The sequence below is a fragment of the Mirounga leonina genome, unplaced genomic scaffold (assembly GCF_011800145.1).
Source record: "Mirounga leonina isolate KUSES-001 unplaced genomic scaffold, KU_Mleo_1.0 Mir_125, whole genome shotgun sequence".
In the NCBI taxonomy this organism is placed as follows: Eukaryota; Metazoa; Chordata; class Mammalia; order Carnivora; family Phocidae; genus Mirounga; species Mirounga leonina.
In genome coordinates this window covers 63,598,764-63,615,622 of record NW_023270305.1, presented here as the reverse complement: position 1 = coordinate 63,615,622, position 16,859 = coordinate 63,598,764, and the positions used below count along the sequence as shown (strand labels likewise).

General features: G+C 48.1%; 1 protein-coding gene across 3 annotated transcripts in view; it reads left to right on the top strand.

The window, feature by feature from the left end:
• Window positions 1-670: 670 nt before the first annotated feature.
• STON1 (stonin 1) overlaps window positions 671-16,859 on the top strand; it is a 117,674-nt gene continuing 101,485 nt past the window's right edge. Inside the window, exon 1 of one of the 3 annotated variants that reach the window (XM_035001600.1) lies at window positions 671-720. Coding sequence is in view for 2 of the 3 variants with exons in the window: in XM_035001603.1 (XP_034857494.1) it covers window positions 15,772-15,826 (55 nt within the window). In the remaining variant the exon portion in view is untranslated. Of the gene's footprint in view, window positions 721-15,413; window positions 15,827-16,859 lie in introns of those variants that run through there. The other 2 variants (XM_035001603.1, XM_035001599.1) reach the window with 2 other exon arrangements.

The following is a 16,859-nucleotide window of genomic DNA, read 5'->3' as shown; positions in this document are numbered from 1 at the left end:
TGACTCACCCGGGAAGCTGAGGTTCTGTCTGTACCTCTCATCTTACCCTGACCAGGGCTGGTCCCACCTGCAGGGAAAAGAGGAGGCACTCAGGAGAGCCTTCAAAAATGATTCTTTAGTTCTCCTAATCACAAGAGAAAACCAAACAAAATAAAAAAACCCTCTCAATGAAGCAACGCAGAAAGCATGACCACAGAGACACCCCCCCCCCCCAATCATCCCACCATCCCACCACCCAGAGATGATGACAAAGGCCCAGAAAGTGCAGGTTGGCTTCAGACCTGCCAAGGGTCCCAAACATCTGCTTCAAGGGGGTGTCCTGTACCCATATATTGCAGCTCACATAAATCCCTCCCCACCAACTTCTGCTGGAGGGAGCATGCTCTCCCCCTCCTGGGGGCCGGAGACTCAAGGGAAGGAAGACGCGCCAGAGGGAAGAGAATGGAGAATCAGACACCAGAAAGACTTTGGGGGGATCCAGGGCGGGAAAGAGGGAGTGAGGGGAGAAGGGAGGCCGGCAGGGAACGGGGCGGGGGTGGAGCGGCGACGGGAGTCTCTACCGAGTAGCCGCCCCCTCCCCGCCGCGCCACTCCTGCTGGCTCCGGGCCCTCCCCCTCCTCCCCCTTCCCCGCCACCCCTTCCCCCTCCCCCTCTCCCTCCTCCCGCTCCTCCTCCGCTGTGGATGGCGGCGGCCAGAGTCGGAGCCCCAGCGGCCTGCCCGTAAGTGACCAGCCCCAGGGGACAGTCGGGGAGGCATGGGGATCCCCCTCTCCAGGGTGGGGCCACCCCCACTTGGCAGGGAAAGTTTGCGGGCGGGGAGCTTGGGCGCCCCCGGGTCGCGGGCATCTCCCGGGCTCGCTGGGCGCCGTCAGCTGGCGCCCCATCTCCCTCCCTCCGCCCCTGTCGCCCCCTGAGGTGTCCCGGGCGGGCCCCGGCCGGGCTTCCCCTCCGCACCTCGGCCCTGGGGCCGCTGGGACCTGGGTCCGGCTCTAAAAAGATAGAAAACTCAGACAGCAAAGAACCCAGACACACTTCCGAGGGCGGGGAGCCGGGGGCTCGTACAAACCCGCGCGCGGTCCGGGCCTCCCCGACCTGAGTCCTCCTCCCTCGCGGGCTCTGGCTCCCCCCACCTCCGGGACTCTCACCTGCCTCCTTCCCGGCTTCGGCTCTTCGCGCTGCTGCCCCTCCCCCGCCCCTTGCCCGGCGAGGCTCTGGTCCCCCAGCCTCCGGCCACAGCTGGTGTCTGCATCCCGGCTGTCCCCTCCCGGCTGTCCCCTCCCGCTCTAGCAGGCAGTGACCCAGGACGAGGGGCAGCAGCCGCAGGGGCCTCCACACTTGCCCCAACATTTCCTGCACGAATGACGTTCACTGGGATTTAGTGTTGCGTCCTCAGGACTCACAAACTCTACCTTGTGGGTCCAAGGGGAAATTAAAATATATCCCTCCTTAGGATTTTACTATTTCTGTTTGTTGGACAGTTTTGTTTTTTGTGTGTTTGTGTGTGTGTGTGTGTGTTTTTAGCCTAACTCTCCTTTTTCCAATAATAATGTTACTTCACGTAATTAGCCTTTCTAATTTCGGAAAAAATTTAAAATCCAGGAAAAAATAATGAGAGAGAAAAAAAATAAAAAGAATGCTGGCTAAAAATAGCAGAATCTGATCTTTGTAAAGTAAGTACTTCATTCCACAGTTAAGTGTTGTGGGAGGTGGGAGTTCAGATCGGCTTGTTTTCAGACTACCCCAAACAGACTGTTGGCCCCCCGCAGGCCAGAAGTTGTAATTTGCCTGACCGAAACCGCAGTGTTGGTTGGCATTCCCCAGCCTGGTGTGAGTGCTCCGCCGGTCTCTGCCCCTCTCCAGAGGGCTCCCGGTCTCTCTCCCACCTCCCCCACTCCCACGGTCTCATAAACAGTTGCAAAATCGAGGCAGTGGAAGGGGCTAAAATGAGCAGGACCACAAAGGAAAAAACCAAAACAAAAACCAACAGCTTATTTTAATCCTGAGGCTCTTGCTTTAGCTTGCCTCTGGTTGGGTGGAAGAATGTTTAGTTCATTTGTGTGGTTCTATGTCGATTCTCATTATGGTTGAATCAGTGTTTCCATGACAGGCTTAGTTCTCTGAGTGCCTAAAAGGAGCTCGTTAATTCTCAGATGGGTCTGGACAGATCAAGTCTGGAATCTGCAGGGTTTTTGTTTGGTTTTGTTTTAGGGATAGATCTGGGTTCATATGGCAAGCCTCTGCCCGCTCCCTCAGAACTGGAGAGAGGTGGGAGGGAGCCCAGTTGAGGTTTGTGTCCCCATGACTAAGAAGGAAGAGCTTGCCTGAGAAGTGAGCTGTGTGAGCAGGATCACAGCGGGTGTTGAACTTTTATTGTTTTTAGGGAGAGAGCTCTTCTCAAGAACTTTAGCCATTCCTGTTTTCTGTATGAACACTCAATGTGGTTATAACAAATGTATTAGGTGCTGAGCAACCTTTCAAAACAGGGCAAGATATTGAACTATTTGGATATAAAGATTTATGGGGGGGGTGGAGGAGCAGAGGGAGAGGGACAAGCAGACTCCCCGCTGAGCATGGAGCCCGACCAGGGGGTGGTCCATCCCAGGGGGCGGTCCATCCCAGGGCGGGAGATCCTGACCTGAGCTGAAGTCAGCTGCTTACTGAGTCAGCCAGGCACCCTGGAGATAAAGATTTCTTTAAAAAAAAAATTGTTTTTTCATTGGAAGTAAAGGAGTTTAGTTTAAAAAGGATGTAATTCATTTTTCTTCAGTGATTTTGACAGTTCCCCATTAGTGTGAGTTAGTAAGGTTTTACGGTGGTCTCAAAATGTCATTGATAAGAAAGTGTTTTTGACTTTCATTCAAGTAGAAAGCCTGTAAGTTTTGAACTTGTTTGCCCTGTTGCTTAGAAAAACAATGCACTCAGATAAAAATCTTTTGTCTCTTCCTCTTCCTGAGAATTTTTAATAGTATATTTAATGCTCTAGAAGTCAGCCTTACGCTGTTGGGAAAGAAATTGCCTTTCAGCCTCGTCTAGCTTCTGTGCCGCTTCATGGAATCTTGTTGAACTGGGTGGTTTGCTGTGCTGCCCAACAGGGTGTCCTGCATGATGGCGACATAATGCAGGCCTGCTAGTAAGGTGAAGGCCAAGGAGCAGGTAGTCTGGGTGGTAAGAAGAAGCTGCATCCCCAGTCAGCCAACAGAAAGCAGCCACTTGTCATCTGGAGGGGCAGATGAGTTGGAAATACATGAAGTGTGGCATCTGCAGAGCGGAAGGAGGACAGGGGTTGTTAAGAAGTAAAAGTGGCCTTTCAAAATCATATTGTATAAGAATACTGAATTACATAGAACATGCTTTGGGTATGGTGTTAAGTTTTAAAAGCAAGTTATGAAATAGAAAGCACTGTAATCTCACTCTTTGCAAATACATCCAGAAAATATTGGAATTAGACACATCAAAGTGGATGGTCGGATTAGAGGTGCTTTTGAGTTTTTTTGTGCTTGCCGGTATTTGTCAGATTTTTTGCAGTAGTAATAGCTACCATTTATTGAGTGTAAAGCCCTTGCATATGGTGTTTCATTTTAAAACTCTGTGAGGTAAGTACTGTTATTATGCTCATGAAACTATTATTCTCATGCAACTAAATTCAGAGGGGTAACTCACCAGGGTTGTATAGCCACCATGTGCTAGAATCAGATCTTGCATTCAGGTCGGTGCCCAAAGTCTATACATCTCAGTCACTACTGTCTACCATCTTCCAGCCATGTACTCTTCATACGATCTTAATTATAAGAAAAAAATATATAGAAAAGAGAAGGCCAAGTATTTTGTGCTTTAGTAAGAACTGATATTTTGGTTAATTGTAAAATGTCTCTGGCTTCCATCTCTTCTGTCTCTCATTATCACTTCTCTTTGGAAGTCCTTGGGAATTGCTCCAAACTTAGCCAGAGGTAGCTCTCCTTCCCTTGGGAGCCAGCTGTACCCGCAAAAGGTATCCCGAATTCATTGGAAGCTTCCGAAGCAGCCTGGAGTTCCAGGAACTCCATGGGGTTCTAGGGCAGTCCTGGTAGAAGGCAGGATTTTGAAAGTAGATCAGGCAAATCATGTCTTCAGAGCTCTGCCAGTATGGGCTTTCATTGTTTTTGACATTGTCAGGGGAGCGTGATGGGTAGGAAGACCCAGGGGTAGCTCCCAGGCTCCCAGTTGCCTGTGTGTTACATGGACTGTCAGGGTGGATAGGTAAAGGATTTACCATGGAACAGGAAAGAAAGAGAACAGCTTATTACCTCTTGGTGCTTATTACTATGAAAGCACAATAAGATATATATATTTTTAAGACTTCAATTATTTATTTGACAGAGAGAGAGAGAGAGCACAAGCAGGGGGAGCAGCAGAGGGAGAGGGAGAAGCAGGCTCGCCACCGAGCAGAGAGCCTAACTTGGGGCTTGGTTCCAGGATCCTGGGATCATGACCTGAGCCGAAGGCAGACACTTAACTGACTGAGCCACCCAGGTGCCTCACAATAAACTATTTTTTGGAAGCTTGGCTATGTGGGTGATCCCATGCATTGGCAAAATGAATTGGTTTAGTGGAGGTGGAAATATTCAGTGTTTTCTGAGTGATTCTAGGGGTAGTCTGGGAAAAAATGCCCACGTCCTGTACTACCATGTACCCTCACAGCAACCAGGCCCCCAGAGGTCACCTTAGCCATCCTCCTCCTGGAAAATACCTGAAGATCTCCAGAAGCTTGGGCTTTTTTTAAAAAAACATATGGTTGTTCAAATAACACACCTTAAGTAGGAGGCTTTATCTCTTCTATTCTTCAAGGAAGAGATTCTGGAAGGGTAATGCTTCTAAATCGCATTGTTGAAAAAAAAAAAACTGTAAGAGTCAAGGACTTCTTTCTCAGATTATCATACTTGGACCGATGTTCCAGATCTTGTATCCACTTAACTATGTGGGAAAGGTCTTTCTGGTCTCAGGGTCAGGAATGGTTCTTGTGAGCAACTTGGCTGTTTTGTCTTGTGGATTCTGTGAGTCCTTTAATTGACCGTTTCCCATTTCTTATTTGGCCCAAAGGAAGCACATAGCCAACTTAGTGGCCTGCTTCTAGCATGTATATAGGATGTTATTAGACATCTTGTATTTTCTGTGTGTACTTTTCCTTTAGTCCCACTTTTCTCACCGACTTTATAGGCACCCCTCAGAGATATTGCAGATTTGGTTCTGGACCACTGCAGCAAAGTGAATATTGCAGGGGCACCTGGGTGGCTCAGTCGGTTAAGCGTCCGACTCTTGGTTTCGGCTCAGGTCATGATCTCAGGGTCCCGGGATCCGGCCCTGCGTTGGGCTCTGCACTCAGCGTGGAGTCTGCTTAAGGTTCTCTTCTCCCTCTGCCCCTGCCCCCATGCTCCCTCTCTCAAAATAAATAAATATAATCTTTAAAAAAAGTGGATATTGCAATAAAGGGAGTCAGATGAATTTTTTGGCTTCCCAGTGCATAAAAATGTTATGTTTACACTATACTGTACTTTATTAAGATGCAATACCATTACATCTAAAAAAAACAATGTACAGGGGCGCCTGGGTGGCTCAGTTGTTAAGCATCTGCCTTCGGCTCAGGTCATGTTCCCAGGGTCCTGGGATCGAGCCCCATATCGGGCTCCTTGCTCTGCAGGGAGCCTGCTTTTCCCTCTCCCACTCCCCCTGCTTGTGTTCCCTCTCTTGCTGTGTCTCTCGCTGTCAAATAAATAAATAAAATCTTTAAAAAAAAAAAACCAAAAAAACAAAAAACAATGTACATACCTTAATTAAGGAAATACTTTATTGCTAAAAAATGCTAACCATCATCTGAGCTTCCAGTGAGTAGTAATCACTAATCACAGATCACCGTAACAAATATAATAATAATGAAAAAGTTTGAGGGGCGCCTGGGTGGCTCAGTTGGTTGAACATGCAACTCTTGGTTTTGGGTCAGGTCATGATCTCAGGGGTCCTGGGATTGAGCACTGCATCTGGCTCCCTGCTCAGTGGGGAGTCTGCTTGAACATTCTCTCCCACTGCCCCTCCCCTCACTCTCTCTCTCTGTCCAATAAATGAATAAATCTTAAGAAAGTAATAACGAAAACGTTTGAAATATTGTGAGAATTACGAAAGTGTGACACAAGGACATGTGAGCGAATGCTGTTGCAAAAATTGTGTTGATAGACTTGTTTTGTGCAGGGTTGCTGCAAACCTTCAATTTGTAAAATATGCAGTATCTGCAAAGTGCAATAAAACGAGGTATGCCTATACATTGTTTTATTTATTCAGTGCAGTTTGGAGACTGCTACTTAGGACACTCCACTTCTTCCTTCTGAGTTCATTTTTCTTCATTTTTCTTCATGTGAATTTGGAAGTTCTTTCATAAAAGGGCTCTGGTAAACTTGAAAGTATTGATATTCCTGAAAATGTCTTTATTTTGCTCTTACAAAGGAGAGTTTGTAGAGTTTTTTAGACTCACAATGATTTCCCCTGAGTACTTGAAGATATTACACCATTGTCTTCTTGCATCTGGTGCTACTCCGGGTACCAGGTAACCTTGGGCAAGTCTCCTTGTCTGTAAAATAGGTAATCGTATCCTTGTCTATAAAATTTCTCCTGGTCTCCTTGTCTATAAAATACATAATAGTACCCACTTCGAGGATAATTGGGAAGAGATAATGTATACGAAATGTTAGAATAGTGCCTGCCATATAAGGAAGCACAATTGCTAGCTCTGACAATTACTTTTATATTTTTTTCGTAATTTTTTGGTTTCCTTGGATTTTACTAGTTCATATAAAAGTTTCTTTGTCTAGTTGCACACAAAGACTAAATTGTGTTGGGATTTTTTTTTTTTTTTATTGCAGTTGCATTCACATTATATTCCAGGGAACTGATACCTTTACAATATTAGGTCTTCCCATCTTCTCCTTTTATTCAGGTGGATGGTGACTGGTGATTTTTTCCTACTCATGTCTTATACAACTTTTGCTGCATTTATTTCCTATAGGTTTTGTTGATATTTTAGATGATATCTTTTTTATTATTATTGGCTTTTTGCTGGCTCACAGAAACATTTCTGATTTTGGGATTTTGGTCTTGTATCTAGCATCCCAGCTGACTTCTCTTATTAGTTCTCAGAGTCTATTTCTAGATATTATAGAGCTTTCTAGGTAGACAATCACAAAATGATACTAATTTGTCTTTTTCTTTTCATTCCTTATGACTCCTTATGATCTTTTTCTTGTCTTATTGCATTGGGTAGACCCTCCAGTACAACGTTCAATAGTAACATTGGTAGCTGACCAACTAGTATCCTAACTCACATCTGTGTTGAAAGAAAAGACTTTGTGGAGAGGTTCCTGTTCCCTTTGGTCATGGAGATGATGTTCTCCCTCTGCTGGGCATGTGAGTTTACCTGTGTCTCTAACAGTGCAGACAGATTTATACTGAATGGTTGACTCTTTGTACGTGGCTGGCAGCATCTCTGGGAATGTTTGGTATCAGCAGAGCCTGGTTATAGGAAATATTTAAGGAAATCTATATAAGCATATCTTTCCCATACCCTCCCAACAAAACCTATTCATTTAAAGAAACTAAATCAGCAAATGTCCTTGGCCTTCTCCTCTGGTCCTCACATCAGCCCTATGTGATAATGGAAAAAAAAAATGGACTTTGGAGTCGGGCAGATCTGGGTTTGAGTTTAAACTCTGCCACTAACTAGATGTGTGGCTATCTTAGTGTGTTTGGGCTGCTATAACAAAGTTCCACAGACGGGGTGGCTTGCAAACAACAAAAGTCGATTTCTCATGGTTCCGGAGATTAGCGGTCCAGGGTGAGGGGGCCAGCATGGTTCTGGTGAAGACCCTCTTCTGGGTTGCAGACAGCCATCTTCTTACTATGTGCTCACATGGTAAGAGGGGTGAGGGAGCTGTCTGCTGCCTCTTCTTCTAAGGGCACTGATCCCATTTAAGAGAACTCCACCCTCATGACCCAATTACCTCCCAAAGGCCCCATCTCCTAATTCCATCACCTTGGGCGTCAGGATTTCAACATTTGAATTTTGGGAGGGGACACAAACTTTAAGACCATGGCAGTGGCCTTAGGCAAGTTACTTAACATCTCTGAGGCTAAGTTTCCTTCTCTATAAAACAGTGGTAGCAGGACCTGCCTTAAAAAGTTGTTCTGAAAATTAAGTGAGATAATAGGAAATGATAGGAACCAAGTGCTTGACATTTGTTGAAGCTCACAGATGGTGGTCTCCTGTCATCTCCCCTCTCCTGCTCCGTTTTTTTCGAATCAGGATTGTGCTTCAGACTAATCAGAAAGACTTCTGGGGAGAGGCCATGGGTATACCTCCTAATAACTTATGTTTTCTTGGTAATCAATGTAGATTTCTCTTGGATAAATTTCCTTAATACTTTGAATTACCGTTTTGATTTTGCTTCTGTATCAACAGCTCTTAGTTGCCCTCCCAGTCTGTTGATGGACCTTACTATTGAATAACCATGTTATTCCTTATGAACCATGCCCCTCTTAACCACAAGTCTCTCTTTGCTTTATTACTTGATGTTCCTGTCCTTCTGAAGATGAAAACTCTTTATTTCCTTATTGAAGAAAACACTTCAAATACAAAGACCCCAGAGAAGAGTCTGTAAGAAGTGAATAACAAAACAACTTCTGGGACTAGGTATTCACAGGAGGGATCATAAAGTTCCTGAGCAATTGAAGGGTTGTTAGGGTTGGGGAATTGACAAAGAAGAGGCAGCCATAGTGGGCAGAAGAATGGAAGGTATCCCTTGAGTGTTTCGCAAGACCTAAAATCTGCCTTTTTTTTTTTTTTTAAGATTTTATTTATTTATTTGAGAGAGAGAGAACGAGAGAGAGAGAGAGAGCACGAGAGGGGGGAGGGTCAGAGGGAGAAGCAGACTCCTTGCCGAGCAGGGAGCCCGATGTGGGACTCGATCCTGGGACTCCAGGATCATGACCTGAGCCGAAGGCAGTCGCTTAACCAACTGAGCCACCCAGGCGCCCTAAAATCTGCCTATTTTACAATGTCATTTATCTGGGCCCTGTGGAATCTGTATTTGGCCCAGAGCTTTTCTGCAAGTGTCTTATCAGGCATAATAATGATAAGTAATGACTGTTCTTTTTTTTTTTTTTTTTTTAAGATTTTATTTATTTATTTGACAGAGACAGAGACAGCGAGAGCAGGAGCACAAGCAGGGGGAGTGGGAGAGGGAGAAGCAGACTTCCGGCGGAGCAGGGAGCCCAATGTGGGGCTCCATCCCAGGACTCCGGGATCATGACCTGAGCCGAAGGCAGACGCTTAACGACTGAGCCACCCAGGCACCCATGACTGTTCTTAAGTACAGGAAAAGAGCATCAGGGAAACAAAACATAATTGGTATGGGGATGTGCCTCCATATAAATATCTGGAACACAAAAATAACTTTTCCATAGCAGAGCTAAACCAAGAGTTTCATGGAAGCGACATTGAGCATCTAATTTAAAACATCCGTAGCCCAGGAACTCAGGACTGTCACACTGGCCTCTGTGTATCCCTTGGAGAGTGTTTTTCCCTAGCTCAGGGTAACTCATATTCAGAAATGTGGAGGCGCTAGAAGAGGTAACAGGCTACAAACCTTGCTTTTGTTGGCCTCAGTTTCGCGTTAATAGCACAGAGAGAAATGTTTCAGTCTCACGTCTTTACAACTGAGACCCTCCCCTGGGGCAGCTCCAGGCCTCTTGCTTGTTTGTGGCTTGAAGCAGAACCTTGTAAATTTCGTGAACATTCCCCTGGTGGCTGCCGGATGGGCGGGGCTTCGGTGGAAGGTGCCTGGTCTGGGTCATTGTAAGTAGCACAGAGGCTACTTCCCAGGTGCTCCCGATTTTCAGAAAATTATCTTTCTTTTTTTTAAAGATTTATTTCTTTGACAGATAGAGAGCACAGTAGGCAGAGCAGCAGGCAGAGGGAAAGGGAGGAGCAGGCTCTCTGCTGAGCAGGGACCCCGATGCGGGGCTCGATCCCAGAACGCTGGGATCATGACCTGAGCCGAAGGCAGCCGCCCAACCGACTGAGCCACCCAGGCGCCCCCAGAAAATTATCTTGAGGGAAAAAAAAAAGTGATCAGGCGGTCCCGGGAACTGGGCGATAATGTCAGAATCCTTCAGTTCCAAGAAGGCTCGGACTTGCCTAGATAGGTGTTTTTCTCCCATGAGGAAAGAACTTGTTATTTTAGGCTTCCGGTCTCATCCTCATCATTCGTTGACTCTAAACTCCCAGCGGCAGTGGCTCTGTGGCACCCGTGATGGGGTTTACCCGGGTTTAAACAGCCCCCTGCTTGTCACCATCTGCCTGCTTCCCACCCACACATTCATATCCCTCTCCTGCCAGATGTTCTGCCTAACTGCTCACACGTGCCCATCCGCGGGCACACGTGGGCTTCAGCCCGCGGCGGGGCGGGCACCCTGCTGTCCGCCGCACCGAGGGTGGCCCGCGTGTTGCCCGTCTGGCCAGAGGGGGCGCCTTCCCCGAGTCTCAGCAGAGAGTGCGGCCGGGGCGACCTCACTGCTCTCTGCCTCCAGAGACAGGAGACCCATAGAAGCTCACCGCCTGAGACAGGTGCCGGCTCTTTTATGGGCTTCCAAGTTGGCTGAGCTCTTTACCTTCTGTTCTTGTGAAGAACTGGTTTTTGGGTTTTTGTGTGTGTGTTTTAGGATTTTATTTATCTGAAAGAGGGGAGCTGCAGAGGGAGAGGGAGAAGCAGGTTCTCCACCAAGCAGGGAGCCCGATGCGGGACTTGATCCCGGGACCTGATGGATGTTGGTCATGCATGCAACCACCACTTACTGAGCAGCTGCTCTGTTTGAGGCTCCTGCATCTCACAACTGGTCACAGAGCTACAGCTCACATCGCTTTTCTGTGGCCACGGTGGACGGTGGTGGTGATGATGTCGTTCTGCAAAGCTTTGGGCAACCATCCCCTGTGCCATGAGAGATGTACATGAAAGGCAATCTCTTGTCTTCTCTCCTCTCCTATTTCAGACTTTAAAACCACGTGTGTGCAGGCAGGAGCCCTCACGTTCAACCCTGGTTTCTTTCCTGCATTCCCACTATCGCTCCTATCTGGTTCCCTGTCTCCGACCTCCCCGCCTTGCAGTCCGTCCTCCACGGTCAGAGCTTTCTTTCCAAAATTCTGATCTAATCCTGTTTCCCTTCTCTAAAGTCTTTCACCAAATCCCATTGCCTTTAGGATAAAATCAGCTCCGTTGCCATGATACAGCAGGGCTTCCGTAGCTTTCTCACCTATCGGCCTCTTTCCCAGCAGTGCCCACGTAAGTCCTGCCTCCAGCCGGGCCGTCCACCTGCAGAATCAGGCTCTCTTCTGCTGCCCTGTCTTTGTGCACACACTCACCTCTCTCCGGTCTGCTCTGCCTGATCAATTGATATCAGCCTTCAGGATTCAGCTTACAAGCCTGCTCTTCCCGAGGCCTTTTCAAACCACCAGGATAGGCGGTTTCATTCCCTCACCACGTGGACATACACATACCACTACGTGGGCTTACTACCATCACTCTCCCCAATCTTAACCAAGCATCTGGCCGTGGGTCCCCACGGTACCCTGCATTAACAAAATGTGGGAATTGTCTGTGCTGGACAGAGAATGTGCTGGGGTAAGGGACTGTGACTGTTTTCACTTGTACCAGCGTGGAGCACGATGTTAAGGATGCTCAGCTATCACTGGTGAGTGAATGTGTGCGTGCATGAAAGAATTAATTAATCCATACACACATCGAGATGCGGTCCCTATGGGAAGCTTACTCCAAATCTCACTGAGAACATTTGCAAAGCACATAGTAGGTGTTTAGTGAATGTCTGTTGAGTCAAAGAAAGAATGAATGCACATACACACAAACTGTGGAAAATTTACCCCAAAATGTACTGAGAGCCACAAGATAACTTCGCTTCCTCTTGACTGCAGTGGAAGGAATGTGGGACTGAACAATCAAAGATTAGAGCTTCTCTTCATGGCTGTGTTCCTTGAGTGAATCCTTTTACCCCTTTGACCCTCTGTTTCCTCATCTGTCAAATGAGGTGTTAGAACATATATTTAATGCCTATCGAACATTCTAGATTCAGTCTTTAGCAGGCCTAAAGTCAAACAACTAGCTGCTTTCTATGAAGTGGCATGAATTTGGGACTCTCATTTTTTGGTCTCATTGTGGAGTATGTTTATGATAAGCCCTTAGCAGTGGGCAGAGCCACAGAGCTGGGACCCTCTTGGACCAGAGTTTGCCAAAAGAGGTAGGAGGAGGCCAAGACTTAGTTGGAAAGCAAACACAGCTAGGGGGTCACGGCCAGGATGAGATGCTCTGAGCAAGGCAGGGGCAGCAGTCTGAGGTCACAGCTGGCCAGAGATTACCAGGAACAAAGCCTTGAAGGGGGCTCGAGAATATGCTCTCAGGGGTGTGTTGAAAATGCGTCCCCCTCCTGGGCAAGTCTGTGGGAAGACTTGCAGGTCATCAGGACCAGCTGTCTCCAGTTGGCTGAGGATGGGTAGGTGAAAAGCCTGTGTCCCCGCAGAGCAGAGATGGAAGCCAGGAGGAGGTTTATTTGGGGTTAATAGGAGGGAGAAGAGTTTAATCCTGTCCAAATGATAATGAAATGAACTCACTTATAAAGTGATGTGGTCTCCATTACTGAAAGAGTTCACGGAGCAGCTGAATGATTCCTCAGCAGAGATGTTGTATTAGAGATTCCTCACTTGTGAAGGTTGGACCAGATGATGTTCAAAGTATTTTTCTGATTCTGAGAGAGCCTTAGCTTCTTGTGTCCTCCCCAAATCTTGTTTGGAGACACACTTTCAGATTTCATAGTCCCATCTTTCTGGGACGTGGTCTCAGCACACCCCACTGTCCTGGTGACCAGCCTTTGGGAACTCTACAGTCTTTGAATGTCCCCCTTAAAGCAGAGCACTCTGGATTGGACGTCGTGTGCCAGACTGTGGCCTGGCCAGCGTCTCTCTCGGGACATTACAAATTTTTGAGGGTAGTGGGCCTATTAATTCCTCATCTCTCTCCTCACTCTGAGCTGAGCAGTGAAAGCAAACAGCAGTGAGCCTCGGCTTCTGGTAGGTCTCATACCACCGCAGGTGGTAGATGGACTTCATTTCCTTCCATCCACTTTACTCTGCTGGCCTTGAACTTCATGTGTCTCTGTGGCAGATCTTCTCATCCAGACATGGACTCTCAGGCTTGGGGGATACTTTCTGTACTGGGAACTTCCAGGGCATTCCATCGGGGCCTTCTCAAGTGCCTCCCATTTCACCCCAAATGCAGCTCTCTTATTTGTTCCTAGTTCCCCTTCACGTGTCTTTTGCATCTCTCCTCTCTCAGCTCCCCGTGCCTGCTGAATACTACAACATTCCAACTTGTGTAGTGTTTTTCTTTTCAAATTCTTTGCCTTCTTGGCATCCTGGTGAACAGGAATGTGGATGGCTTGTCAGTTCCATTGTGCATATGAAGAAAAATGCCCAGCGAGGTTAAGCGATGCGCTTAATTTCCTGGCAGGGCCAGAGAGGCGGGAGCCTGGTTTCCTGACTTCCGGCCCAGGCCCCCCGGCCCTCCCCGGAGCTCATGCTGCATTTGCTCTTGGTGCTAGAGTCCCAAAGAGCATTAAACTTTGCTCTGTGTGTGGTCATTGTACCAAAAGAGTTTACCCGGGGAACAATCCCAGGCCTCTAGAGACTCTGGAGACCACACTGCAATAAACGAACAAGAGTAAAAAGAGCAAAAGAATTTACAGAGCGCTTCATATTTTTCAAAGAAGCTTCTGAGTCCTTCACCTTTTATGATGCTCCCCAAAGCCCTTTGAGGTGGAAGAGCTCATATGAGCCTCATTTTGCAGGGGAGGGTCTTGGGTGGAGTCCAGGCGTGAGGTCGGGGGAGGAGGCCCTGGGCAGACACTGGCTTCTTGTCCACAAATTTTCCCTGTGGCCATGTTCCATGAAAACCAGGAAAAGGGAATGAGTTGTTTCCCTCTGGTATCAAAGGCAGTGGAGACCTAAGGTGCAGGCCTAGTGTTCTGGGCTTGGCATTGGCCCAACAGGGAGCCTCAGGCCATGATTGGATGTGGGAGCTGGGCCACAGGGCTGGGGTAGGGGCAGTGGGGCAGACTCTGATCCTAGAAATCAGGCTGGCTCCAGTAGACTGGAATGGGAAGGAATCGTGCAGGCTGGGAGAGTTGGCTGTTAAGATTTGGGTGAGGTGGGCTGCAGAGAGCAGATTGCCTTCTAAGATCTGGTAGAGACACCAGTGGGGATTCTGCCATGTGGAGAGGTACCGCTGTCACCAAATGTGAGCCTCGTTATAATCTTGGGGGTATTTGGCCATTTATTCAGCAGGTACCAGCAAGCACCTACTGAACATAAGAAAATGTCTAACCTATTTATAGTTTAGTTTTTCTTACGAGGACTTCCTATATATGTGTCTGTATCTGTCTGTCTCTCTATATCTATATCTGTATCTATATCATCTCACATATAGTTACTCTTGTTAAGCACATAACAAAACCATGGGAGTACAAAGTATTTTCCTTCATTTATCATTATGAAACTGAGACCCAAAGAGGGTAATTAGTTTGCTTAAAGCCCCGCAATTACTTAGAAGCTGAGCCAGGTTCAAAATCCATGTTTCTTGAACTCTTTTATTGGTGCTTATAACTGCTTTCCCCATGGTAAGCAGTTTCAAACCTTCAAGGTTGTAGGCTTTGAAGAGGAATAGAGACAAACACCTTTGTAATTAATACTCGGGGTTTTGCTTTATCTTTAAAGGCTGGTAAAGCTAAATGCAGAGTCGAACCATAATGTGAGCCCTTTTTGTTTCAATCCCAGGTGGGCATTGGTATGGTGGTTATTCACTCTTTAAGTCAACCAGAAACAAGTCCTCTCAGATTTGGAATTAATGTCTGTGCTCTGCGGCACCCTGACCTGTGCCCCGGCGGAGCAGTCCAGCAGGAAGAGAGCATTGGGTTTCCTTGGCAGAGTGATTAAGGGTGAGAGGGCGAGGGTCATGGTTCAGCCAGCCTGGCTTCTCCTGTAGTGAAGGAAGGTCGCTATCCTAAAGCCCCCAGGGCTCAAATGTAACTCAGCTCCCCCCTCAGTCCCCCACGGCCCGTTAGGGCGCAGGCCTGAGCCCCTCCAACCCCAGCTGCCCCCCTAATGGGCACACGAGGCTCTACTGCCCTAAGCCCTGGGAACTGAGCCCGACAAGCTGAGCCGGGCTGATCCTGAGATAGCTCGTCCTATTGGCTCAGCCTGGTACCCAGCACGCCCTTCCCAAAGGCCCTCCCTCCCCCAGGTGGAAGTCCCGCTCAGTGGTGGCTGGGTCAGTGTGGGGCTTCCACGCAGATCCTGCGCTTCCCCGAAAGCCTGGGCCTGGCTGTGGATTTTTCCCCATCAGATTGTCCCGCGGCTGCTACTTCCCCCTTCCCTTTCCAGCCAGAAGCAGCCTTCCTGCACTTTCCCTGGCCCAGTTCTTTCCCTACAGGGAGCCCATGAGAAACTCGGACATGGCCCAGAACCTGGCTTCAGCGTCAGGGACATTTTTCACTCAGTCGCCAGACGTTTATCGGGCCTATCAGCCTGTGCCAGGGCAGGGCACCCCGGCATGAGTAAGATCCTGCCAGCCCCTGTCCGGGGGTCGCGCCCAGCCTAGAAGGGAGACCCCAGGAGACACCCCGCCTGCTGTGATGAGTGCTACTGGGAACTCCAGCCTGGATTCCTGGCTGGTCACCCACTCTGGAGGTTAGTGCCCTGGTGCTGTGTGTTTGTGCCGGACTTCCCAGCTCTCGAAGTCTGCCTTCGGGGCCTCGCTCTGCTGAGCCGCGGCGGCATTGCCCACTGCCCCACGTACGTATTGCTGTCCACCTATTGACGGATGAATGGATACACAGACTGGGATATGCATGTACAGTGGAGTGTTTTTCAGCCTTAAAGAGGAAGGAAATCCTGGCATATATTTCCACATGGATGAACCTTGAAGACATTATGTGATGTGACATAAACCACTCACAAACAGGACAGATATTGTAGGAGTCCCCTTATAGGAGGTCCTTAGAGTAGTCAGATTCACAGAGACAGAAAGGAGAATGGTGGCTGCCAGGGGCTGGGGTGGGCCTTGCACAGTTCAGAGTCTTAATCTGGAAAGATGGAAAGTTCTGGAGATAGATGGTCATGATGGTTGCACAACCATGTGGTTGATTGTACTTAATACCACAGAACTGCACTCTTTAAAGCAGTTAAAAGGGTAGCTTTTATGAGAATGTACATTTTACCACACAAAAAAGCGTAGAGGCTTAGAATCACAATTTCGTATTATCTCTTCTGGTTCTGTGGGTTGACTGGGCTCAGCGGGGTGGTTCTTGCTTTGAGTTTCTCATACGGTTGTAGTCAGATGGCGACTGAGGCTGGAATCACTGAAAGCTCCAGTGGCAGGATGTCCAAGATGGCATCTCAGTGTGGCTCCCCCACCTAGCGTGGGCTTCGTATGCGGTGGCTCAGGGCTCCCACAAAGCAGGAAAGGCAGCCTCTGGGTCGGGTCTATGGCTAGGATTGTCACGGTGTTCCTTCTACCACGCTGTATCGGTCTGAACAGTGACAGGCCCACCCCGGGGAAGGGGGAATGGAGCTTCCCTGTTCCATGGCATTCCAGAAGAGCATGAGATGGGAGGTATTGCTGTGGCCATCTTTGGAAAACTTCTGTCTGGAAGCATGGTTGCAGGAGTCCTAAAGAGTTTGGACAGGAAGGGGTCTCCAGGGAGGCACATACTTCTCTGCA